The sequence below is a fragment of the Anabrus simplex genome, chromosome 2 (genome assembly GCF_040414725.1).
Source record: "Anabrus simplex isolate iqAnaSimp1 chromosome 2, ASM4041472v1, whole genome shotgun sequence".
In the NCBI taxonomy this organism is placed as follows: Eukaryota; Metazoa; Arthropoda; class Insecta; order Orthoptera; family Tettigoniidae; genus Anabrus; species Anabrus simplex.
In genome coordinates, this window is record NC_090266.1 from 572,297,872 (window position 1) to 572,324,968 (window position 27,097).

A 27,097-nucleotide genomic window follows, 5' to 3' on the forward strand; every position below is an offset into this window, starting at 1 on the left:
TGTTTGAAGTTCATAAAAATCTCTCTTTATTGACAGATTGAATCCTACCTTGATGTATGGAAAAGTGAAACGCTATAGAGTGCCCCAGTTCATCCCACATTTTGTCCGTTATGACAGCAAGTGTTTGACATTCTATGCCTTCTTCACACAGTCAGTTGATAATCCTATGGAACAATACCGTATCAGGAATGTGAAAATCATCTACTTCTTAGAGGATGATACCATTACTGTCCTAGAACCACCTGTTCAAGTAAGTGCAAATATATTCAGTTTCTGTTGCAATGACAATTGAAAAGATTTAAATTTTTGTTGTATTTTGTATTTGCTTAGAACTCTTAACATAATTCAGTCCAGAAACAATATCCATCATGCAAACATAGGAAGAAAAAAACCATCCCTAACCCCACTCTTGTAATGAAAGAAATTCTTATAATAATTATTGTAATTATTACTGACAGAGACATATGTACAGTATATATTTGGTGCCACATAACCATTTGCCAGGATCTGAAAAAGAAAGAAATTCACAGTATACTCTCTAGTCTATATATATAAAATAAGAGTTTTGTCTGTACATTGCTCAGAATTTGAAAAGAATGGTATTTCTGCATCGGACATGTCCACAGTAACAAGGAAATGCACTTTTTACTTTTCCGTAATGTCTGTCTGTCTGTCTGTCTGTCTGTCTGTCTGTCTGTCTGTCTGTCTGTCTGTCTGTCTGTCTGTCTGTCTGTCTGTACACGCATCACTAGAAAACGGCTGCAGAGAATTTAATCTAAATCGGTATGCAAAGTCGGGGAACAGGTCGCTACAATCTAAGCCATAAATAATTTTATTCACGCTGATAGAAATGGTAGTTTAGGGGAAGGCTTAAAATGTAATTTTCAAATATTTATGTTATTAGTGGTCCAATCTTAATGGGGAATAAGTCGCTATAATCTAGGTTATAAACCATTTTATTCACGCTGAATGAAATGGTAGTTTAGGGGAAGGCCTAAAATTTAATTCTCAAATATTTATAATATTAGTGGTCGTATCGATAAATACTACATAACCAAAGTTGTATAGAATTAAATTTCCGAACATTTATGTCGTATACATTTTAACCGTACCGGCTATGATAACACAGATATTCATGAAATTGTATTTTTGTTGCTAAGTCCATATCGATGCCGAGCCACAAGAAAATGGGTTAACAGAATTTAATGAAAATCGGTATATAGAGTCAGGGAATAAGAAACTACAGTCTAAGCAATAAACAATTTTATTCACCCTGAATAAAATTGTAGTTTAGGGAAAGGCGCCTAAATTTTAATTTTTAAATACGTATGTTTTTGGTCCTATCGAAAAGTACTATATAACAAAAGTTACAGAGAATACAAGTTCCGTTCATTTATGTTTTATTCAGTTTCACAGTACCGACTATGATGAGTGGTATTTCAGAGTCGGAAGAAAACCAAATGTGAAGGCCTACAATATCGAAAGCCCATAACATTGATCAACAATAACATTACATTGACCATTGTTTGTTGTGATGTTATTTGTCTCTTATGCTGCCTCTCAACTCCGATAGATGGGATTACTGCTGTGTACCGAGTATAATAGCCTGACTGAATATTGGCGGGAAATAGCCGGGGAGTTAGAAAACTTTCTTCTTTAGCATGCCATTCATATATTTTCTGATACAGATTCGATTACTACCCTGATGCACTGTTTTGAATGAGTAGTGTGCATACTTAAGGCAGAGGCTGACTAAGTAGTAGTAGTAGTAGTAGTAGTAATAGTAGTAGTAGTAGTATGGCCTGATCTAGAATAACAATTTAGGTCTATTCCAAATTATAGCACCACAATTCACAAAGTAACTCAAAATTCAACCCTGAAAAGAGCCGTTTCTTAAGAAAAGCTTCTTCCTCTTCACTTTTATTAAATTCTACATTCATTTTATTCCAAATTATCAATGAAGAGGGGGTTTCTCCTCTGGCTTGGAGGAAAAATTTGCCTCCAAGATCAGATAGATTTTTCCACCGCCAGTGTAGTGAATTGTTATTTTCCGACTCATGGGGTACTCCTAGGAAACAGATTAGTAAAAGGGCATAGTTTTTGCCCTGAGAGTCTTCATTATTCGACCCTATCCCCGCCGAAAAAAGATGAAGTGCGTTCACGAATCACGGCTGTCTGTGGCTTGGTCATTCCAGTTTTGGAACTTTGGACTGTTAGATGGGCAGTGTAGTCCTGTTCGTAAAAAGTGAGAAAATGTGTGGTGTTTCATTTCATCGAGTTTTTCATATGAAAGCATTGCTTTTAATCCCACCATTCCTACTGACGTCATTGTAATGTATGTTCATTTCAGTTGGGAGAACCACTAAGGCAATCTTTCTGAGGATGTAAAACGGCAGGTGGAGAGTGAGTGTCTACCATTATAAGAAAACTCCCCAACCTGGTTGTGACTGATGGTATGCAAGCAGGTCTACCATTACAGTAAAAATTCCCTAACTCAATCTTCATATGAGAAAAGATTTTTGGTGACTTCCCCATCGTGTTTCTAGGGTAACGTTAAGAGCTATGCAATTTAATACAATCTTGCTCACAACATGTACACTAGAATTCCGTATACAATGTAGAATTCCTTAGTGAAGCACGGGTACATCAGCTAGTTATTACATATAACAATGTTTATTAATCATTTCTGCATCTAGCCTATTTGTATTTTATATTATTACTATTATTGTTATTCTTTTTGAGTTTGAAGTTTGATTAATAACCGGAATATACAACAACAAATAACAGTTGAATAGAATAGCAATGAGTTCATCAGCTCAGATAACAGGAATGACTAACGTCAAACTTCATAAAAGCTAAGAACCGAGGTAAGTTCAGTAATATTAGCATTGATTGTGGATAGAACATCATCAGTTTCTTTCTCCCCATACACCAGAATACTCATGGGTAACTGTAAAGAATCCTTAAGCCTAGATGCGTTTGTTGCAACCGTACCACCAGACTGGACCTTTCTAATTGAAAGTTCATAAATTAGTTTTCCGTGCACAGATACCACGGAGCAAGGACTTCTCTAGTACCAGACATAATGACAGAAAATTTCGACAAAATTTGGAAAAATCTGGAAACAGATAAATTTTTAGAGTCAATTCCAAATTCTATGAAAAGTCATCAAAAGGGGCTCTGCTACCACTTGTTACGGTAATATCATGGATTGCAGAGGAGTAAGAAGGTGTGGACATGAATGGGTGGACAGAGAATAGATCAAAGCACAATTTAAAACACTAAAATTTGAAATTTTATTTCTTTCTGTTTTTTTTCTTTCTGAGTTTGAAGTTTGATAAATAATCTGAATGACCAACAAATAACAGTTGAATGGGATAGCAATGAGCTTGTCAGCTCAGATAACAGGAATGCAACCCAATTGCAACAGACAAATTTTAGGGGGATAGGGGGTCAGATTGCTCTTGGTAAACTGTCAGAGTGTAGTAAATATACAGAAAAACTAAAGTTGATGAGTTTGGGACTTATCTTAAATCACAATTTAGTTGTTGGATAAGTGAAGGGAGTAATGTGCATACACTTTGGGCTAAATTTAAAGGAATCATTTGGGAGGGAGAGAAGAGATTTGTACCTGTTAAGAAGGGTAAAATGACCTCAGACCCTGTTTGCTATACAAGGGAAATAAGAAAATTAAAAAGAAAATGTAGAATAGTAAACAGGAAAATCAAAGAGGGTAGGGAGAATAGAGAAACTAGAAAACAGCTAATGAGGGAACTGAATATAGTGAAAAAGGAAGCAAAAGAGAATTATATGAATGGCATACTTCAAGAGGGTAATGACCACAAAGGGAAATGGAAATAGCTGTATTCAAATATTAGGAATAAAAAAGGAAAAGGAATCCAAATTCCTACAATGATGGGAGAAGTGGGTGAACACTATTCAACAGATACTGCAAAAGCAAATCTATTTAGTAGGGAATTCAGAGATTCAGTAGAAGATTGTCAGGAGTTGGAAAAAGTAACAGAAGAGAGAGAGGGAGAGACACATAGGGAAACAAGAAGCTTCTCATTCGCAAATGAAGATATTTTCAGAGAAATCCAACTGCTTCAGCAAGGAAAAGCAGCAGGAAGTGATCAAATTACTGGGGAGGTGTTAAAGACAATGGGGTGGTACATAGTGCCTTATTTAAAATTTCTCTTTGACTATGACATAAATAATAGTGTAATACCAAAGGAATGGAAGGAATCTATAATAATACCAATTTATAAAGGAAAGGGTGATAAAAAGAAACCAGAGAACTGCAGACCAATCAGCCTGACCAGTATAGTTTGTAAAATACTGGAGAGTTTAATAGCAAAGTACATCAGAAGGATATGTGATGATAAAAATTGGTTCATGCAGAACCAGTATGGATTTAGAAAGAAATTTTCTTGTGAGGCACAACTGGTGGGATTTCAGCAGGACATATCAGATCAGTTGGATTCAGGAGGCCAGTTAGATTGCATATCCATAGATCTTTCCAAAGCCTTTGATAGAGTGAAACATGGAATATTATTAAAGAAATTGGAGGGAATAGGATTGGACGTAAGGGTTATACGTTGGATAAGAACATTTCTAAATTCAAGGGTTCAGAAGGTCAAAGTAAGAAATAATATATAACAGGAAGAGAAAGTTTGGAAGGGAATTGCACAGGGTAGTATAATCGGTCCATTACTTTTCTTAATGTACGCAAATGATTTAGGGAATAATATAACATCAAAAATAAGATTGTACGCAGATGACATAATTGTTTATGGGGAAATAAATAACGTTGAGGATTGTTCAGAATTACAAAGGGACCTTGAGAGAATCCAACATTGGGTTGAAGAAAATAATATGAAGGTTAATGGAGGCAAATCAACTGTTACAACATTTATAAACAGGAGCTTTAAAACTGAATTTGAATATACTTCGGATGAGGTAGTTATCCCAAAAGATGGCAAGTGCAAATACTTAGGTGTGAGTTTTGAAAGTAATTTGCACTGGAAGGGTCATGTTGATGACATTGTTGGGAAAGCATACAGATCGTTACATGTCATAATGAGGCTACTTAAAGGATGCAACAAAGAATTAAAAGAAAAAAGTTACTTAAGTATGGTTCATCCATTATTGGAATATGCAAACAGTGTTTGGGATCCTCACCAAGAATACGTAATAAAAGAAATAGATAGTCTGCAGAGGAAAGCAGCAAGATTTATAACAGGGGATTTCAGGAGAAAAAGTAGTGTATCAGAAATGTTAGAGGAAGTTGGGTGCAAAACTTTAAGAAAGAGAAGGTAGAAAACTAGACTTATAGGATTATATAGAGCCTATACAGGAGAAGAAGCATGGGGAGAAATCCGTGAGAGGTTTCAGTTGGAAAATAATTATATCGGCAGAACTGACCACAAGTATAAAATTAGAAGGAATTTTAGCATAAGCGATTGGGGTAAATTTTCATTCATTGGGAAGGGCGTGAAGGAGTGGAACAGTTTACCAGGGGTACTGTTTGATCCTTTTCCAAAATCTGTACGGATATTCAAGAAGAGAATAAACAGCAACAGAGAACATAAATAAAATGTTAGAGGGCATTCAACCAGTGCAGGTTATTGTAAATAAAAAATGTGTGTGAATAAATTAATTCCATCCCCTGGTCTATGGAGTTTGGACAGCCGAAGTAGGGGACTGCCTGTAGGGGTGAAATACAGTGGGGAATTTGAGGGCCCTGGGACCGCTACGGTAGCTGTGAAGGCCCTTCAGGAATTTTGAAAAATGGTGGTAAAAGGGGCTCTGGTTAAGATGCAGCAGGTCGTATGCTACTTAGGTTCCAAAATGGGTATTAATAGAAAAGTAAATAAATGCAATGTAAATTTTAATCTTATACCAGTTGTATAGTATTATTTGAAGTAATTCCACATACTGTATATGAGTTGACTATGCTTGTAAGTACAGGAGATATTATGAGTAGAATTTTGTAAACAATATAAATTTATTAAGGATGAGCTGTGTGTTTAATAGAAAAAATTGTTACGGTAGCATAAATTGTATAATATTGTATTCTAGGAAAATTTTCTTCTTCTCTTGTTAATTTAAAATTTATTGCTTGTCAATAATGTATTTTAGTGTACCATTTGCCACTGAGGTAGACCCCTCATTTGCAAATAAAGAGATTTTCATTTGATTTGATGACTTGCTTCAAACTTCAGGTATACAGTAATTTACAAAAAATGAGCTTGTAGCTCCAAATTTACATGCTTTCAAAGAGCACGTTTGCTCCACTCAATTTACACTCTAGAAGACTGAGCTCCAAAATTTACTACAGCCCGGCCTCTCAAAGGCACAAGAATCGTATCCAAATATTATATTAGATCACTTTGAAAACAGTGTTTACTGTCATTTCTGCTCAACAGTCTATTCCACAATTGTCTATAAAAACCTAGAATTTAAACAGGGACAATAAGTGCCTATTCTGAATGGTCTAAATGTACAGAAAGAAAAGGTTTAAGAAAATTGGCCATGAACAAAATGCTAGGAGGTGAAGCACCTGCACTCCTTTTGAAAACTTTCGGGAAAAACACTGAAAATCTTACATGGGCTTATGGCCCTAGTTACAGAGGCTAAGCAGATACTACAGAGGGTGACTAGATGGAGAAATATTAAGTTCCAAAATAGTGTTAAAAATTTAGAGTTTTAGGAAAACATAGTAACTCCCATACCAAGTTGAATGGGAATTTAAAGAGCGTGAACAGTCTTCTTTCCTTAAGTTACGTATTTTCCAGTAGGGATTTGAATAGAATCCTTAGACTTGCTTGAAAATTTACATTTAAGAGGAGATATTGAACTTTAGAAATTTACATTAAGAATGAAGTTTGAAATCTTCTCCTCAAGTTAACTTTCTGGAGCTATCGCATATTTAAATGATGTCTGCCATTACCTTGAACTGGTGGGCCTTCCAACAATGGGCAAGATTGCCCCTGCCTCCACTAACACTGTATATACTCTAGACTGGAGTGATGAAGAAGACAACATGACCCAAGAGCTCCCAGCTTTTATAGCAGAGGGGAAAGTTCCAGAACTCTCTAGGCAGAATGCCTGTACACACCCGATTTTAATTGGCTACAAAAAATTTCTGATTGGCTAATAATTTGAGGAAGAAGGAATCTGTAGGCATGCTGACAACTTCAGCACAAAAAAAAATCTACAAACTCTTTGGGTTAATAAACAAATAGAATAGAATTTTCCCTTGAAAATTAATTGTGCATCTTTCCAACACAAGTTGATAGTAGAGACATCTAAATATTAAAGGTCCAACTTCTTCTAATACATAGTTTTAGATTGATAACACAAGTGGCCTTAAAAGGCGCTCAGTTCAATTGCATGGAGAAGGTGTACCTCCAGTACAATAATAATAATAATAATAATAATAATAATAATAATAATAATAATAATAATAATAATAATAATTATAATTAATAATAATAATAATAATAATAATAATAATAATAATAATAATAATAATAATAATAATAATAATAATAATAATAATTACTACCCATATCGCTCTTCAACCAAACTTCTTCTCCATTTAAGTTTCCTGTGTTCCTTAGCACAATATCCACCATGGGCCTATTGCACTTCCTTCTCCCTATTCTATACACATCATCTATCTCCACCTTACTAAAGTGTATCTTTATTTTATTTTGCACCTTCTTGCACTCCATAAATAAAAATATTGTTCCTTCTTCTTTCCTGATATAATATTATTATTATTATTATTATTATTATTATTATTATTATTATTATTATTATTATTATTATTATTATTATTATTATTATTATTTATTATTATTATTATTATTATTATTATTATTATTATTATTATTATTATATAAATTGTTTATTACAGTTTAGGGATGGTGAATGGTGAAAGGACATGGCTTCACCAACACCATGGTGCCTCCTTCCCCAAATAAATTAGTGTAGTATAATAATTACAGTCATAGGGCAGTACTGGCTTAAATACAATTATTTTATTTACATAATTGGATACCGTTATGCATCATTAGACCAAGCACTAGAAGCTGGTTTTGAGATATTCACATTCATCTTTTCGTTTGTGTGTAAATTCAAGCAAACATAATTTTGCTAAATATGGTATTCCTTGTATAGCAAGATAATCAAGATAATTGATAGTACTTTCTCTCCAAATTTTTACATGTTTCTAGTCAGAGTACATAGAGGATGTTTCTGTTACATTGGTCAATTTACTTTTTGCCTCGCTCCTTCTCTTTCAGCTCCCATTTCTTCCTTTCTGACCATTTTGCCACTCTCTTTACCCCCTTCTCGTCCTGCCCTTTATTTTTCTTATCCCACAAGTCTTTTAACCTTAGGCTTCTTCCCCTACCCAGTCCTTCTCCTCGTCGTTTTCTTTCTTCTCCTTCCACTGCTCCGCTTGTGTGCATCGGCTCCAAACCATCCTTACTCGTTGTTTTCCCCATTACCTCTTCTTGCTCTGTGCACTGGACTTCGCTCACTTCCTCGCTGCTATTCACTGCTCCGTCATCACAATCTGAACTTGTCTCGACCTTCCTTTCATCAGCTAACTGGTTGCCAACCTGCTGATGTTTCTCATCCATTTCCTGTAGTTTGTTCACCGACCACACACATAACCATTTTCCGTTCCCAATGACTAGCTTCCGACCTCTAATATATGCTCTCAGGCCTTGCTGCTTAGCTGCCAATAAATGTTTCCTTAAAATTCTAAATTCTTTACTTGCTTCACTACCCATATCGCTCTTCAACCAAACTTCTTCTCCATTTAAGTTTCCTGTGTTCCTTAGCACAATATCCACCATGGGCCTATTGCACTTCCTTCTCCCTATTCTATACACATCATCTATCTCCACCTTACTAAAGTGTATCTTTATTTTATTTTGCACCTTCTTGCACTCCATAAATAAAAATATTGTTCCTTCTTCTTTCCTGATCACCATTAGCTCCTTTCCTCTTCACTTTAACCAGCTCCTCCTCCAAGTTTTTTATTTTCTTCCTCAGTATTTCTGTCTCTTCTTTATTGCTCTCCACCTTCACCTTTAGCTCTTTCATCCCCTTTTTGATGCACTGTTGTATATCCTTAGACTGCTCCTTTATCAGCTCCCTTACTTCTTCCATTTTACATGCCTCCTTCACTACCTCCTTTATCGCCTCAGTTTCTTCCCATCCAAGAGAGCCCACTGGGCCTGGACCTGGATTCATCTACACACCCCCTATTGTTAGCAACACTGTCACCACCACAGCCACAAGCAGCACTGCCAATATCCCCTCTTTTACATCCTTCATCTTCTCATTCTTTACCTCTTTACTCTTCCATCTCTCCTGCCAACTTCCTATCGCAGCCCTATGTTGTTGCAACGTGTTCCCCATTCCTCAGCACTCACTCAGTACATCCGTACTCTCTGCTTGCTCAATCAAGACTGCAATTAATCATTTTGCTCGGCATTGAACTTCCTCTAACCTATACCGTAATAGTGGCCCCATCCCCAGAATCATGTACAACAAGCAGTATTTCAGAATACAAGTGTAGAAGTGTCTGAAAAGGATTTGTGTCCTCTTCCATGTTGTGTAAAATATTGGTAAGATGTGCTCGGAATGTGTATTGGGAATACCTATTGTAATCTCATTCTTGGGTTATTAGTGAGTGAGTGCCATTCTTTAAAATTGGACCAAAATATTCAGCAGTGTTTAAAACTTGGAATGCAGTTGGCCATTCAGCAGTCCCAAAAAACTGGAAAAAACAGACTTTTGCCTAATGAAGAGTTTTCGCAAGATCTTGTACGGGAAAACATTTTCTCTAAAGCCGAGCTCAATAGCTGCAGTCGCTTAAGTGCGGCCAGTATCCAGTATTCAGGAGATACTAGGTTCGAACCCCACTGTCGGCAGCCCTGAAAATGGTTTTCCGTGGTTTCCCATTTTCACACCAGGCAAATGCGACGTAAAGCCACTAGCAAAAAAATTTTTTTTCTCTAAAGCCATATCCCTCAAATTATCACCATTCGATGGTTTTCATTCTTCTTTCATGATCTTCAGCATTCTCTTTGCTGTGAAACACAAGAATATTCTACTGTAGTGCACAGATTTTGATAACTCCTGATAATTTTCATCATGACATGAGTAATATCATCAACTGAGAGCACCCACTCTCTGTCATATTGATAATTAATTCTTCAGACTGTCCACACAAAGCGTTTATCACTTGGTGCCTAATGTATGAAATCTTCTTCATCCAAGTCGTGGAGGTAATCGCTATACCACAAATGGTCTTCATTGTTTAACACACTTTTCATGGGTTTAGGGATAATGTGAGAGGGTTTTAATTCTGCTCATTCATGATATCATCTCACAGTTTCACGTGTAGCAACCTTTTCCATCTTTATTTCCTTTGTAGTATTTGCATTGCTTCAGTGTTTGTGTTTATACATTTGCTATCTTGTGACTTTTTCTGAGGCTAGCCATGCCCAAATTCAGTCTGATCATATCCTTCCCACCCTAATCATATCCTTCCACTTCTCCATAACCCACTGATTGTATTATCGCTATTTCTCAGCAATGCACTTTGGTTTATAAATTGTGCGCCAAGTTCCATTATCTTATGAAATGCATTCACTCTGATATGGTATTGGTCCACCATGGATCATCAATCGTCCTAAAATGTAACAGAGAACACGGGTGATACAAGTGGGCCACGTAACACTAAATATCAGGCGATTCAACTCTAATAATTCTTATGTATATCTGCCCATGTCGAAACACAACAATTAAGCTAACGTTATACAGATAACAGTTAAACCACGCCAAAGGAAAAAAAAAAAAAAAAATTGAAACAGGAAAAGCTCCAGCTCAAGACTGTTTTAACGATAAATATTTCACATTTTTAACTTTCATCATGCTTTTAAAAAAATTTAACTAACATTCCATTTTGTGTGTTCCTATGCGTTTTAATTTGTACATGTCTTACTGAGGATGACCCAATGCCAAGTGGAGACATGTCTATTTATGTGTGAAGTTTCGTCTTAATTGGACGTAAAATATATAGTACTAGCAATTACCCGCAGCTTAGCTCACGTGGATTTCGTAATTTGATCAAAGTAATCGTTCCTCGGCATTGTACTAAGACATTATCTGAAAATTCCTAAAGTATAAAAACTCACCCAAAAAATGAGTATCTTTTACCCTAGAAATTCTTTGTAAACCATGTTTGTGGTATTACCTTTTGGGGCTAAGGTGACCATGCGACATATAACTGTTCATGTGAGAAACAGTCTTCTCTCAAGTCAAAAAAATAAATACATATTTTTTTTATTTTTAAAGGAGATTCGAAATACCTATTCCAACATCTGTAACATCTTCAATTTTTGAGATATACATAAGTATTTCCCATAAAAAGAATTCAACCCCTTGATCAGTCCTTCCCCCACCCCACCGCCATCTAAGTGTATTTTCTGAAAATAAAAATACATGTTTCTTTTTATTTTTTAAGGAGATTCCAAAAACCAATTTTAACGCCTGTAACATCTTCAGTTTTTAAGATATAAGTATCCTCATAAAAGTAATTCAACTCCCCCCCCCCCCCTTCCTACCCGTTAAGTTGATTCCCCCCTCCCCAAAAGTGCATGTTTCTTTATTTTTAAAGGAGATTCCAAATACCAATTTTCATTTTCATAACATTTCAACCCCTTGATCAGTCCTTCCCCCACCCCATCGAAGTGTATTTTGAGATATAGGTATCCTCATACAAAGAATTCAACTAATTTTTCAATTCATTCATCCCCCTTAAGTGGATTTTCCAAAGACAAAAGAACATGTGTTTCTTTACTTTGAAAGAAGATTCCAAATAAAAATGTTCATTCCTCTAACATCTTCAGTTTTTGAGATATAAGTATCCTCATAAAAAGAATTCAACTCCTTTTTCACCCCAGCCCATTAAGTTGACTCCCTCCCCCCCCCCCCAAAAAAATGCGTGTGTAACCTTAAGTTTTTGAGATCTAAGTTTCTCCATAAAAAGAATTAAATCTTTTCACTTCCTTTCACCCTCCCCCCATTAAGTGAATTTTCCCAAAACCAAAAATACTTGTTTCTTTATTTATAAAGGATCTTAATGCCAATTATCACGACTGTAACATCTTCAGTTTGAAGATACTGGTACATGTATTCTCATAAAAAGGAATTAAACTCCTTTTTCACCACCCCCGCCCCCAAGTTCATTTCCCCCCAAAATGCGTGTTTCTTTATTTTTAAAAAAGATTCCAAATACTAATTTTCATGTCTGTAACATCTTTAGTTTTTGAGATATAAGTATCCTCATACAAAGAATTCAACTAATTTTTCAATTAATTCATCCCCCCCTTTAAGTGGATTTTCCAAACACAAAAGATTACATGTTTCTTTACTTTGAAGGAAAATTCTAAATAGAAATTTTTACGTCTGTAACATCTTCAGTTTTTGAGATATAAGTATCCTCATGAAAAGAATTCAACTTCTTTTTTCACGCCACCTCCACCCGTTAAGTTGGTTTCCCCACCCAATAAATGCCTGTTTCTTTATTTTTAAAGGAGATTCCAAATACCAATTTCCATGTCTGTAACGTTCAGTTTTGAGATATAAGTTTCTCCAGAAAAAGAATTCAATTTTCTTACTTCCTTTCACACTCCCCATTCAAGTGAATTTTCTAAAAACAAACAGTATCTGTTTCTTTAAAAGAGCTTCCAAATATGAATATCACAACTGTAACATCTTCAGTTTTTGAGATATATGTGTACTCATAAAAGGAATTCACCTCAAATTCTATCCCCCCCCCCCCTACCAAGTTGATTCCCCCCAAATGCGTGTTCCTTTATTTTTAAAGGAGATTCCAAATATCAGTTTTCATGTTTGTAACATCTTTAGATTTTTTGTATATATACATACATTATCATACAAATAATTCACCTAAACTTTCAATTCTTTCACCCACCCCGTGAAGGTTTTTTTCCGAAAACCAAAGAATACATGTTTCCTTATTTTTAATTGAGATTCCAAATACTAATTTTCACAGCTGCAATATGTTAAGTTTTTGAGATATACTGTAGATAGGCAATTTTTAAAAATTCACCCTGTTTTTGAGTTCCCCTTAAGTCAGGCCTTTCCAACTCGAGCACTTAGTGCCGGGGCGCACCAGCGCTGCACTCTGCAGCACCGTTCCCCTTCTTCCCCACCTACCCCAAGCAGTGGTCGGTGCATGTGTACGTAAGAGACAGTACATTCATTCTCATTCTCTGTGTGTGTGTGTCATTTTTCAGTAGAATCTATTCGATAGAACAGACAGCGGAGCAGTTGGTTTCTCCATCGTTAAAAATGTCGTTTAATCCTTCATGGGTGGATTCATATTTTGTTCTCAACACCGAAGGGAAACCTCAGTGTTTAATTTTATCATGTCATTTTAAGTGTAAGGTCTTAAACCGTGCGACGACACTACCATAATAAACATGTTTCCACCTATGATGACACTGTTGGCGGAGCAAGAACCGAACGAAATGCTAAGTTAAAATCTGAATTGTCAAGTTCTTCAGAGATACGTAATAACTTACTCATTAGGAATTGTTTTACATGCAATTTAGGAGATTTGTTTTTGTTTTTGGTTTCGTATTATTAAGAACTGTTTAGAATTAGATTTAGATGTGCTGCTAAGAAAACACACCGGGCGAGTTAGCGGCGCAGTTAGGGACGCTTAGCTGTGGGCTTGCATCCGGGAGATAGTGGGTTCGAACCCCACTGTCGGCAGCACTAAATATGGTTTTCCATGGTTTCCCATTTTCAAACCAAGAAAATGCTGGGGCTGTTCCTTAATTAAGGCCACGGCCGCTTCCTTCCCATTCCTAGCCTTTTCCTATCCCATCATCGCCATAAGACCCATTGCGAAAAAGAACCCACAAAGATAATTATTTTAATTATTTTATCTCCCTGTCCCACAGATACTTGAACCCAACACTTTAGAAGGCACAGTTTGAGCACGTTATGGGCTATTGTTGCTCTGAAAATCACAAAAAACAGATGTTTTCAATTCTGAATTTAAATAAATGGAGAACTAGGACTTCTCTATCTGATGCGGATTTAGAGGCTGTACTTAGAATTTCTACTGCCAAATCGATTGTACCCATTATTGGTAAATCAGTTGCCGCAAAATGATGTCAGCAATCGACTTAAATGCTAAATGTACATTAAGGTAAACGCAAAGTACGTACAGAATAAATTGTGTGTTTATGTGTTCACAGAACTGTCATAAATAATATTGTTTTCGTAAGCTGCACGCTGACTTGACGACCTGTGGTTCTGCCTCTGCCACTTCCCCTCCTTTCCCCAGCACCTCACTGGTGCTAGACCACAGCACCGGGGCTGTGCCGGGGCCAGCCGGGGCCGTGGGAGCTCCTTAGTTGGAATCGCTTGCCTTAAGTGGATTTTCCAAAAAAAAATTATGTTTCTTTACTTTTACAATAAATTCCAAATACCAGTTTTTAAATCTGTAATATGTTACATGTCAGAGATAATTTGCAGATACAGTCTTTTTTAAAATTCAACCCATTTGTCACTCCTGTTCAATGGATTATCCAAAAAAGACTATATCTGCAAATTATCTCAGACACGTAACGTATTACAGATTTGAAAAGTGGTATTTGGAATTTCTGGTAAAAGTAAGGAAACAAATATTTTTTTGGAAAATCCACATAAGGGGAACTGAAAAAGGGGGTGAAATTTTAAAATTAGCATATCTACAAGTATACCTCAAAAACTTAACATGTTTCAGACGTGAAAATTAGTATTTGGAATCTCCTTCAAAAATAAGGAAACACATATTCTTTTGTTTTCAGAGAAAACCCTTAACCGGGGTGGGAGGGTGAAAGAATTGAAAAATTAGTTGAATTATTTGTATGAGAATATATACATACATACCAAAAAATCTAAATATGTTACAAACTTGAAAACTGGTATAGGGAATCTCCTTTAAAAATAAAGAAACACGCATTTTTTTCGGTGAGGGAAACCAACGTAACAGGCAGGTGTGGAGTGAAAAAGGAGTTGAATTCTTTTCATGATGATACTTATATCTCAAAAAGTGAAGATGTTACAGACATGAAAATTTGTAATTGGAATTTTCTTTCAATGAAAGAAACATGTAATCTTTTGTCTTTGAAAAATCTACTTAAGGAGGGTGAATTAATTGAAAAATTAGTTGAATTTTTTGTATGAGGATACTTATATCTCAAAAACTAAACATGTTACAGACCTGAAAATTATTTTGCATTCTCCTTTAAAAATAAGGAAACACGCATATTTTGAGGGAATGGGGGTGGAGAATCAACTTAACGGGCTGGGGTGAAAGGGGAGTTGAATTCTTTTTTTGAGGATACTTATATCTCAAAAACTGAGATGTTGGAGGCTTGAACATTTGTATTTGGAATCTTCTTTCAAAGTAAAGAAACACTTGTTCTTTTGTCTTCGGAAAATCCACTTAAGGGGGGATGAATGAATTGAAAATTTTTATCTCAACTTATATCTCAAAAACTAAAGATGTTAAAGACATGAAAATTGGTATTTGGAATCTTCTTTAAAACTAAAGAAACAGGCTTTTTTTTTTTTGGAAAATCTTTTAAGGGGGTAGGGTTGAAAGTAAGTACACTGAAGAAAATGGAAATTGCAACATCCAGAAGGAGTGGTGCTACACTGCTGTAATTGAACATGCAGGACGAGTGTTCAGTTGTGATTCAATGATTACACTTTCAGGTCCCTCTGACCGCAAGTTTGGACAAAAATCAATGCAAGATGTGCCCACCACGAGCTGCAATACATTGATGAATTCGTCGAGGCATGGAGTCAATAAGGCCCTGGATCGCTTCCTGAGGAATTGTGGCCCATGCTTGCTGCACTGCATTGGTCAGTTGTTCCAGAGTTGTGGGGGGCTGAGGACGGTTGGCCAGTTGTCGACCCACATGCTCAATAGGACAGAGGTCCAGGGATCTGGCGGGCCATTCTAAGGTTGTGATGTCGTGGAGAGCTTCTCTGGAGATGCGTGCAGTGTGAACGCGGGCATTGTCCTGCTGAAACATCCCATTAGCAATGTTTGCCATCATAGGGACAACCATTGGATTGAGTACCCAATCAACGTACTGTCGAGCAGTCATAGTGCCCTCAACAAGCATTAATTGTGATTTCACATTAAAGCCAATAGCTCCCCAGACCATAATGCTTGGTGTTGGCCCTGTGTGCCTCTCGACAATAAGATCTGGGCGTCCCCTCGCCCCGGTACGTCGGCGCACATGATTCCGGCGATCACTGCGGGCAAGACAGAAGCATGATTCATCACTAAAGACAACCCTATGCCATTTGTCGACCCACGTTGATCTTTCTCGACACCAGGCCAGCCTTACACGTCGCTGTTGTGGGGTCAATGGAACACCTTCTGCAGGGACACGGGCTTGTAAGCCAGCTGCACACAGGCGATTACCAACTGTTTGTTGTATAATCTGGGGTGCCACAGCTGCTCGAATTTGCGCTGCTGTTGTATGGGGTTCCATCCGGGCCATCCGAATGATGCGGCGAACCTCTCTCACAGTTATCTGTTGCGCTGGGCCTGTGCCAGGTCTGCGAGTGTGGGTACCTTCATTTGACCACTGCTGCCATACACGTTGTACTGTAGATGCTTGTCGGCCAACACGTGCAGCGACAGTCCTTAGCGATAATCCAGTCTCACACAGCCCAATTATCCGAGCCCTCTCAAATGGCGACAGTTGTTGATAGCGTGCTCTTCTCTGTCGATATAGATGTTGATTCCCATAGGGAATCAGAAATATTTGTCTGAATGAGTAAATTTATAATACCAATATAACATCTATATCATCTGATGGCCAAGCAGGCATCAATTTTTGGTAGTGGGACAAAGTCTCTCATAGTGCATTGGCACTGCCGGTGGCTACAATTAGCCTATGCAGTGGCCTTCACGGTATGCACTAGCCAGCGTCTTGGTAGGTGTGCTAGGTACCAACTGATGAGCCCAGCCTAGCACACGGGGGCGAAACGCTGGCAACCAGGAATGAGTTAGCTGGAAAATTTATAATGTCCAATAACAGACCATTTATATTGGTATTATAAATTTACTCATTCGGAACAAATATTTCTGATTCCCTATGGGAATCAACATCTATATCATCTGATGGCCAAGCAGGCATCAATTTTTGGTAGTGGAACAAAGTCTCTCATAGTGCATTGGCACTGCCGGTGGCTACAATTAGCCTATGCAGTGGCCTCCACGGTATGCACTAGCCAGCGTCTTGGTAGGTGTGCTAGGTACCAACTGATGAGCCCAGCCTAGCACACGGGGGCGAAATGCTGGCAACCAGGAATGAGTTAGCTAGAAAATATAATGTCCAATAACGGACCATTTATATTGGTACTCTTCTCTGTCGTCGAGGCATGTTTGACAGGGAACACTTCACTGCACAGACTGCAAGTCAACTATGCTACACCAATGTCCATATACTGGAGTTGATTCCTCCGCGACCAATCATGTGGGTAGACCTGTAGCAACAATCCAATGGGTCTGAAACTTTGATTGTTCACAGACCTACATGGCATCGTTCCATATTTTGAAAATCGACACAAACAACGAATGCCTTCATGGTGTTGCAATTTCAATTTTCTTAAGTGTGTATAAGGAGTTGAAATGTCATATGGCTTTTAGTGCCGGGATATCCCAGAACGGGTTCGGCTCGCCAGGTGCAGGTCTTTCTAGTTGACGCCCGTAGGCGACCTGCGCTTCATGATGAGGATGAAATGATGATGATGAAGACAACACATACACCCAGCCCCCGTGCCATTGGAATTAACCAATTAAGGTTAAAATCCCTGACCCGGCCGGGAATCGAACCCGGGACCCTCTGAACTGAAGGCCAATACGCTGACCGTTCAGCCAAAGACTCGGACTATAAGGAGTTGAAATATGTTGATCTTAATAACTGAAGCTCTTACAGACGTGAAAGTTGGTATTTTGAATTTCCTTTCAAAATAAAGAAACACATATTTTTTTTGTTTTCGTAAAGTGCACTGGGATAGGGTTGGAAAGAAGTGAAGAAGAAGAAGTTGAATTATTTTTATGAGTACACATTTATCTCAAAAACTGTAGGGATTACAGACATTAAGATTGGTATTTGGAATTTCCTCCAAAAATAATGATTTTTTTTTTTTTTTTTTTGAAAATCCATTTATGGGGCTGAAAAGAATTGGAAAAAGGGGTGAATTTTTAAAATGGGTACCGGTATATCTACATTATATGTCAAAAACTTAACATGTTAGAGACCAGAAACTTGGTATTTGGGAAGTCCTTTAAAATTACAGTAACATGAACCATTTTGTTTTCGGAGAAGGCACTTAACGGGGGGTTAAGAGAAGTGAAAAATTTTTGAATAATTTTTAAGAGGATACTTATATCTTAAAAACTGAAGATGTTACAGACGTGAAAATTAGTATTTGGATCTCCTGTAAAAGTAAAGGAACACACATAATTTGTTTTCTGAAAATCCACTTAAGGGGAGGTGTTAAAGGGGGTGAAATTTTAAAATGACCATATCTACAGTAAATTAATTAGTGAATATTCAAGATAAACTTAAATATTATAACCAAGTGGTCCGCCTATTCAATACAATATATAATGTATTATATTTAGTACAGGTTTCGTCCCCTAAGGGACATCATCAGCTAATAATAAATTAACATTAAAATATCAGAAATACAAAATAGATGTTATTAAAGTTGGAAAGACACATTAAAATATTGATATATGGTTACGACATTTAAAATAAGATCTTCGGAATTTTGTTAAAATTGTAAGTGATATAATAGATAAAACAGTTAAATTGACCATTTTACTCTTGTTGATATTCTTGGAAAATACCAGTTTTGCTTTATAAAATCCTAAATGATCAATTGTTGTAAATAGCACACTTGGTTTGTATCTCTTGATGAAAGAATTGTTAAAACTTTAATATGCATTCCTTAGATATTATAATATATTGAATGCTTCAGAATTTAAAGTCAGTTCGGGGCCGTAGTGGTAAAGTTCTTTGTGGTTAAGGATATAATTTTATATGAAATGAAATGAAAAAATAAGTGTAAGTAACGTGAAATGGAAGATGAAATGAATATAATGCAATGAAATCGTATTACTTACTCCTTATTATTGGCCCCGATGTGCGGAGAAGGACTCACTTCTACCGAGGTAAGTGTGCATCTACTTCAAAACAAGTACTGGTAGTTACTACGGTGAGCGTGGAGTGTGTTCCAAGGTGAACGACCTGAGTGTCACCGAGCGTGTGACGTGTTAGAGTCTGGCGTTTCTTCCTAACTCTCGCTTTTATTAGTTCCTCATATAAAATGTTATACTTCTCAGAAAGCTCATTGATATTATTAGTTGGATTGTTCCACTGGTCCAGATAAATGTAAATTTCCTCGTATATGTTTAATAAATAGCTTTTATGTACGGTTTTCAGTATTTTAAGGTCATTATCTATGTTTGTAAATGTGTGATTGGAGTCGGTCATGTGTTCACTCATAGCCAAGTATCTGTTATATTTTTTGGCTCTGGTGTGTTCCTGATATCTTATAATGAAGTTCCTACTGGTTTGTCCAATATAACTTTTTAAACAACTAGCACATTTCAGTTTGTAAACACCCGAGTTTTGGAATTTATTATTATTATTATTATTATTATTGACGATATGAGTGTTATAAAATAATTTCAAGTTTGTGTTGTTAGTCCTAAAAGCGATTCTTAAATTATGTCTTTTGAATATATTTGTAATACTATACAGGGTGAAGCGAAATTCGCGCACCCGGGCGTCGCAGCGCGACTCCTCACATGCCAGCAATAAAACAATGCCTCTCACAAAAGTTCGTCCTCCGAGTATATCCGGGAGAAAAAGGACGTTGAAGAGTGGCAATCTGGCAACGCTGTAACCACATGTAGGGTAACTACCTCTGTCAGCACGCATTAGTTGTGCTGTGCAGTTGGTGCAGTGGATAGAGTTTTGGGTTAGCATGCAGGAGGTCGAGGGGTCGATCCTGGGTTGAGGCGTATGTTTTTTATTTCGTAAATGTAGTCCAGGTGTTATGGTATCTGGCATCTTAATCGTCAACAGCGATTGCAGCGGGTCCTCTAGAAACCATTTGCACTTACATACCATGATCCTAGAAATGCACAAACATTCGTTTTCATTGGTGAGCTTTCGTCACCGTAAGACCTAGCTGTGTCGGTGCGACGTAAAGCAAAATAACAAAAAAATAAATAAAATTGGTGAGCTTTGAAAGACACCCTTTTCACGTCGTCGGCGTGAAATTATTCGCACCACTTCATCTACTAGATGCTTTACAACGTGTTCAGCGTTACTAAATTTTGTAAATGTAGGATAAATGTGACCTAAGAAACGGTGTCTTACTGTATTATAGTATGTAATGTCCGATGGAAATTAACAAATAAAAAATGCGCCTCCACCCAGGATCGAACCCTCCGAGCTCCTGCATGCTAACCCAAAACTCTATCCACTGCACCAACTGTACAGCAGGACTAACATATGACGACGGAGGTAGTTACTCTACATGTGGTTACAGTGTTGCCAGATTGCCACTCTTCAACGTTCTTTTTCTGCCGGATATACTCTCAGAACGAACTTTTGTGAGAGACATTTTTTTATTGCTGACATGTGAGGAGTCGCTGTGCGACGCCTGAGTACGCGAATTTCGCTTCACCCTGTATATTTTACTGCTATGATATGTAAATACAGCAAATTTCTTATTCTCTTTTTCTTTTCGTTCTTGTATTAACGTAGTAATAGGCTTATTTTTTACTTTATTTATAATCCTATTTACAAATTCTTTATTATAGCCATTCTTATATGCTAAATGGTATATAGTATTAATTTATTTTTCTAAATCCTGGGTTGAAAGCGGAATATTAAAAGCTCTGTAAATCATACTAAAGAAGCCGGCTCTTTTATGAGCTCCCGGGTGTAAAGAATCATTTTTGATCACATTGACACTCTGTGTTGGTTTTCTAAAAATATTAAAGGAAAGGTATTATTTCTAGTAATTTTCAAGTCTATATAATTTAAAGTGTTATTTACTTCAGAGTCAAGCGTGAATTTGTTATATGGATCAAGAGAGTTAAGTAGGTTCAAAACGGTCTGGCCATTAGTAATTCTTTCATCTAGTATTACACAGGCGTCATCTACAAATCTAGACCAATGGTACAAACCATCAAGTTTATCGATAATTTTAGTTTTTTCCATGTGATAAATACACTGACCGACAGAGCAGATGCAACACCAAGAAGGAGTGGTCAGAACTTTATGCCAATTGCAGGGTAGGCTGACGTCACTGAGGTATGCTCATGATGTGAAATGCGCCGCTGTGCTGCGCACGTAGCGAACGATAAATGGGATACGGCGTTGGCGAATGGCCCACTTCGTACCGTGATTTCTCAGCCGACAGTCATTGTAGAACGTGTTGTCGTGTGCCACAGGACACGTGTATAGCTAAGAATGCCAGGCCACCGTCAACGGAGGCATTTCCAGCAGACAGACGACTTTACGAGGGGTATGGTGATCGGGCTGAGAAGGGCAGGTTGGTCGCTTCGTCAAATCGCAGCCGATACCCATAGGGATGTGTCCACGGTGCAGCGCCTGTGGCGAAGATGGTTGGCGCAGTGACATGTGGCACGTGTGAGAGGTCCAGGCGCAGCCCGAGTGACGTCAGCACGCGAGGATCGGCGTATCCGCCACCAAGCGGTGGCAGCCCCGCACGCCACATCAACCGCCATTCTTCAGCATGTGCAAGACACCCTGGCTGTTCCAATGTCGACCAGAACAATTTCCCGTCGATTGGTTGAAGGAGGCCTGCACTCCCGGCGTCCGCTCAGAAGACTACCATTGACTCCACAGCATAGACGTGCACGCCTGGCATGGTGCCGGGCTAGAGCGACTTGGATGAGGGAATGGCGGAACGTCGTGTTCTCCGATGAGTCACGCTTCTGTTCTGTCAGTAATAGTCACCGCAGACGAGTGTGGCGTCGGCGTGGAGAAAGGTCAAATCCGGCAGTAACTGTGGAGCGCCCTACCGCTAGACAACGCGGCGTCATGGTTTGGGGCGCTATTGCGTATGATTCCACGTCACCTCTAGTGCGTATTCAAGGCACGTTAAATGCCCACCGCTACGTGCAGCATGTGCTGCGGCCGGTGGCACTCCTGTACCTTCAGGGGCTGCCCAATGCTCTGTTTCAGCAGGATAATGCCTGCCCACACACTGCTCGCATCTCCCAACAGGCTCTACGAGGTGTAGAGATGCTTCCGTGGCCAGCGTACTCTCCGGATCTCTCACCAATCGAACACGTGTGGGATCTCATTGGACGCCGTTTGCAAACTCTGCCCAGCCTCGTACGGACGACCAACTGTGACAAATGGTTGACAGAGAATGGAGAACCATCCCTCAGGACACCATCCGCACTCTTATTGACTCTGTACCTCGACGTGTTTCTGCGTGCATCGCCGCTCGCGGTGGTCCTACATCCTACTGAGTCGATGCCGTGCGCATTGTGTAACCTGCATATCGGTTTGAAATAAACATCAATTATTCGTCCGTGCCGTCTCTGTTTTTTCCCCAACCTTCATCCCTTTCGAACCACTCCTTCTTGGTGTTGCATTTGCTCTGTCAGTCAGTGTATAAATCTCGGCTAGGATGCCTGATGCTGGGGTGCCCATCGGAAGGCCTTTTTGTTGGTAGATTTTGTTGTTAAACATAAAATAGTTACTGTTTAAGACAAAGTCTATGACAATTAAAAATTCATTTATTTCTTGTTGGCTCAAGTGGCTAAATTGGATCAAATTCTGTTTAATAATGTTGATGGTTTCTTTTATTGGAATACTAGGATACATATTTTTAATATCATACGAGTGTATAGTGTGATTGGAATTTAATTCTAAATTTTTGGTAGCTTGACAGAATTCGACAGAGTTCTTTATAGATTTATTGTTGTGAAATTTGAAATGTGTTTGAAGAAATTTATGTACATATTGTGAAATTTTATATGTTGGACTAGTCCTGTAATTAATAATAGGTCTGATGTGTACCCAAGGTTATGTATTTTTGGCATCGCTCTAGCAGTAGGAAGTCTCGGATTCATATTAAGTAGCTTTTTAGTTTCCTGTTCATTCATCAGAAATATGTTGTTTTTCAAAATTTGTTTTAACTTTTTTTTTGGAGTCCATTAGTAGGATCTTTTTTAACTATTGCAATATTGCTTTCTGTGAAGAATAGTTCAGTTTTTTCAACATATTGGGTTTTGTCCATAATGACTGTAACATTACCTTTATCGGCTTTTGTAATTATAAGATTATTATCTTGAATCTTTCGTTTAAGTTCTTTAATTGGCCCCGAACTGACTTTAAATTCTGAAGCATTTAATATATTATAATATCTAAGGAATGCATATTAAAGTTTTAACAATTCTTTCATCAAGAGATACAAACCAAGTGTGCTATTTACAACAATTGATCATTTAGGATTTTATAAAGCAAAACTGGTATTTTCCAAGAATATCAACAAGAGTAAAATGGACAATTTAACTGTTATATCTATTATATGACTTACAATTTTAAAAAAATTCCGAAGATCTTATTTTAAATGTCATAACCATATATCAATATTTTAATGTGTTTTTCCAATTTTAATAACATCTATTTTGTATTTCTAATATTTTAATGTTAATTTATTATTAGCTGATGATGTCCCTTAGGGGACGAAACATGTACTAAATATAATAAATTAGATATTGTATTGAATAGGTGGACCACTTGGTTATAATATTTAAGTTTATCTTGAATATTCACTAATTGATTATAGTCAATACGGGATTAGTATTACTTGAAATGAAGCTGTTAAAGCTTATCACTTGTAATATCTACAGTATATTATAAAAACTTACCACATATTACAGACATGAAAATTGATATTTTTAATCTTTTAAACATATAGTAACACATATTTTTGTTTTGGAATAAAACTCAAGGGGTGGGGGTTGTAAAACGGACTGTAAAAGGGGGTGAATTCTTTTTATGAGGATACTTATATCTCAATTACTGAAGATGACACAGACATGAAAATTTGTATTTGGAATCTCCTCTTAAAAATAGAAGCACGTATTCTTAAAGGGGAGGGGGAGATAAATGAATTGAAAAATTAGTAGAATTCTGTGTTTGAGGATACTTATATCTCGAAAACGAAGGATGTTATGGACGAGAAAATTAGTACTTGGAATCTGCTTTAAAAATAAAGACACGTACTTTATGGTGGGCGAGGGGGTGTTGAATCAACTTAAGGGGGTTTAAAAGTAGTTGAATTATTTTTATGAGGATATAAAGAAGAAGTAGACTTAAAACAATACACCCCTAGTGGGGTTTTGTCTTGGTGGGGGGGGGGGGTGAGGAATGATAACAAAAATATGCATTTATATAAAACTGTTTGAATTATCAGATTAAAATTTCAAATGATATCCTAGGTGTTAAATAACGGAAGGTTTGAAACAAATTTAACTGCTCAGAGAGTTAAATGAGGGTTAAGATCCGAAAAGAAATATATTCATTCCTTCCTCCGAAATGGTTTTACATACAAAGACAAAATTCCAATTCCAAATCTTAGGTATGAAATAAGAAATAATTTTTAACGTTCCATCCCTCAAGTGTTTTATGAGGTTAGCTCCATAAACAAAATTATTCATCCCTCCAAAACTGTTTGACGTACAAAGTTGTAATTTTATGAGAAGTGTGTTCTTTTATGTCCTAGGTGTAAAATATCGTATACTTCAAAATATTTCTCCCCTAAGGGGTTTAGATGATGGTTGACACTCAAAAGCACAATATCCATTCCTCTGAAATCCTTTCAGGCACTAACTTATTTTTTTTCATGAAGGTTGGTCTTCTGTACTCTAATTGTTCATAAATATTCACCCCTTGAAAAGTATTCATTACTGCATTACTGTTGGACGTACAAAATCAAAATTTCACAGGTTGGCATCTTTTTCATCCCAGATTTTAAATAAGATAGGGTTTTGAATAATAATTTTCAGTTTAAAGCCATAGTGAAGCACAGGTATCTTACTAGTAGTAGTAATAATAATAATAATAATAATAATAATAATAATAATAATAATAATAATAACAATAACAATAACAATAATAATAATAATAATAATAATAATAATAATAATAATAATGAGAGCAAGAAACCCACCTAAAGTTAAAATACAGCATGTCATTGACCTAGCCAGTGTGGGATGCATGGCATGGCAGAAAGTCAATGGACTGACTAGCCAGCTGGACTCGTGCCAATGATGGAGCAATGGTTTTGGAACAACTCGCATTCTGTGCTAGAGTAGAGAGAAGAGAGTACTTCATTAAGATAAGTTCCAAATTTCAATTTTTTTTTTTTAGGGCTTAAACAGGAATAAATGTGTACATTTATAAATATTTTATGAAGCTAGAAAAGCAGTTGGGGTTGATAAGGTTTCTGGGGTTAGGATATAGTGCCCTATCCAAAATGTTTATATGATTACTGTTAGCATGAAGGAGCTGTACCAAATGAATGCAGAGTTGCTATAATAGCACCAGTGTACAAAGGATAGGGTGATAAAACAAGAAGTGGATAATTAAAGGCCATTCAGATTGACCCAGTAAATGCTCCCCATTCTTATTAGCTTTCATATCATCCCCATATTTACTCATCTCCTTTACATACCTTCAGTTCTATTTCCAGCTCTTACTTTGAAATTACCTATTAGCATTATCCTATCCTTGCTGTTGTCCTTGACTGTGACATCACTCAGTGATTCATAAAACTTGTCAACTTCATCCCCTCACATCGTAATTACACTGAGACAATTCTTGTTGTATCTCCTCCAACAGCTAAATCTACCTATATCATTCACTCATTTACGTGCCTAACAAAAATCTATTGCATGCAGTAGTATTCCTGATGAACAGTCCTTCTGCAATTCCCTTTTTATAACACCTCTTAGGACTGCATTATCATCTCCTATATCTTCCTCATTATCTCCCTTTACCCAAATATGATTAATTCCTAACACATCCAGATGCATCCTTTTTGCTGACTCAGCCACTTCTACTTTCCTTCTTCCATAATCCCATTAATATTGAGAGCTCCCCATCAAAATCCATTTTGTTCGCCATCTGTGCCCAAGTAGTCCCTCACCTGTGAAAGGGAAGTGGGACTCTTTTACTTCCATAGGTCCAAGGCTTGCTTAAAATGTTCTGAGCTCATTTGTATGATCGTACCCTACTTACACATAGTCCCAGTGAAGATCTCTCCCCTAGCAGATAAGAGACCACAGTGGATTGTATAATCCTAGCTGCCAGACTACAAGGAGGGCCAGGTCCCAGAGTATGTCCGAGATGCCCATTCCTGTGCCGTGGCATCTGGTATCCTGACTCTCAGGACCACATATTAGGCCACTCAACTGTTGCCCATCGCTCACAAACTAGGATTTGACTACAGTAACCAACATCACAAACCATTTAATTTGCACATTTGCAAGAAATATATTTTGTATACTAACTTCTTTGATTGTAACATAGTCAAGTCTACGGAAGTTAAGAATGGCAATTTTCTTTTTCTGTTAGTGATCACCAAAACATATCATTTTTGTCCTCCTCTGTCAGTGTGTAGTTGTGACATTCAGTGGTTTTTTCATCTTCTTTGTTGGTATATATATATTTCATTTCAGAATTCTGTATTTTATATACTAGCTTCTTTGATTGTAACATAGTCAACATTACAGTAGTTAGGAATGACAATTTTCTTTTCCGTTTAGTCAGGAAAGATAGGGGAGACCAGGAGGGGATCAGATGAGGTCGGTAGGGTTTGAGGCTCTGGTCATGGGGGATTCCATTGTTAGACATGTGAGGAAAGTGTGTGGAGGAAAGGGAAACGGGGT

General features: G+C 37.3%; 1 protein-coding gene across 1 annotated transcript in view; it reads left to right on the top strand.

The window, feature by feature from the left end:
* The window catches only part of LOC136862929 (EF-hand domain-containing protein 1), a 241,740-nt gene that overhangs the window by 80,282 nt on the left and 134,361 nt on the right, over positions 1 to 27,097 (top strand). Inside the window, exon 3 of the mRNA XM_067139219.2 lies at positions 37 to 250. Within this exon, the coding sequence (XP_066995320.2) occupies positions 37 to 250 (214 nt within the window). The remainder of the gene's footprint in view (positions 1 to 36; positions 251 to 27,097) is intronic.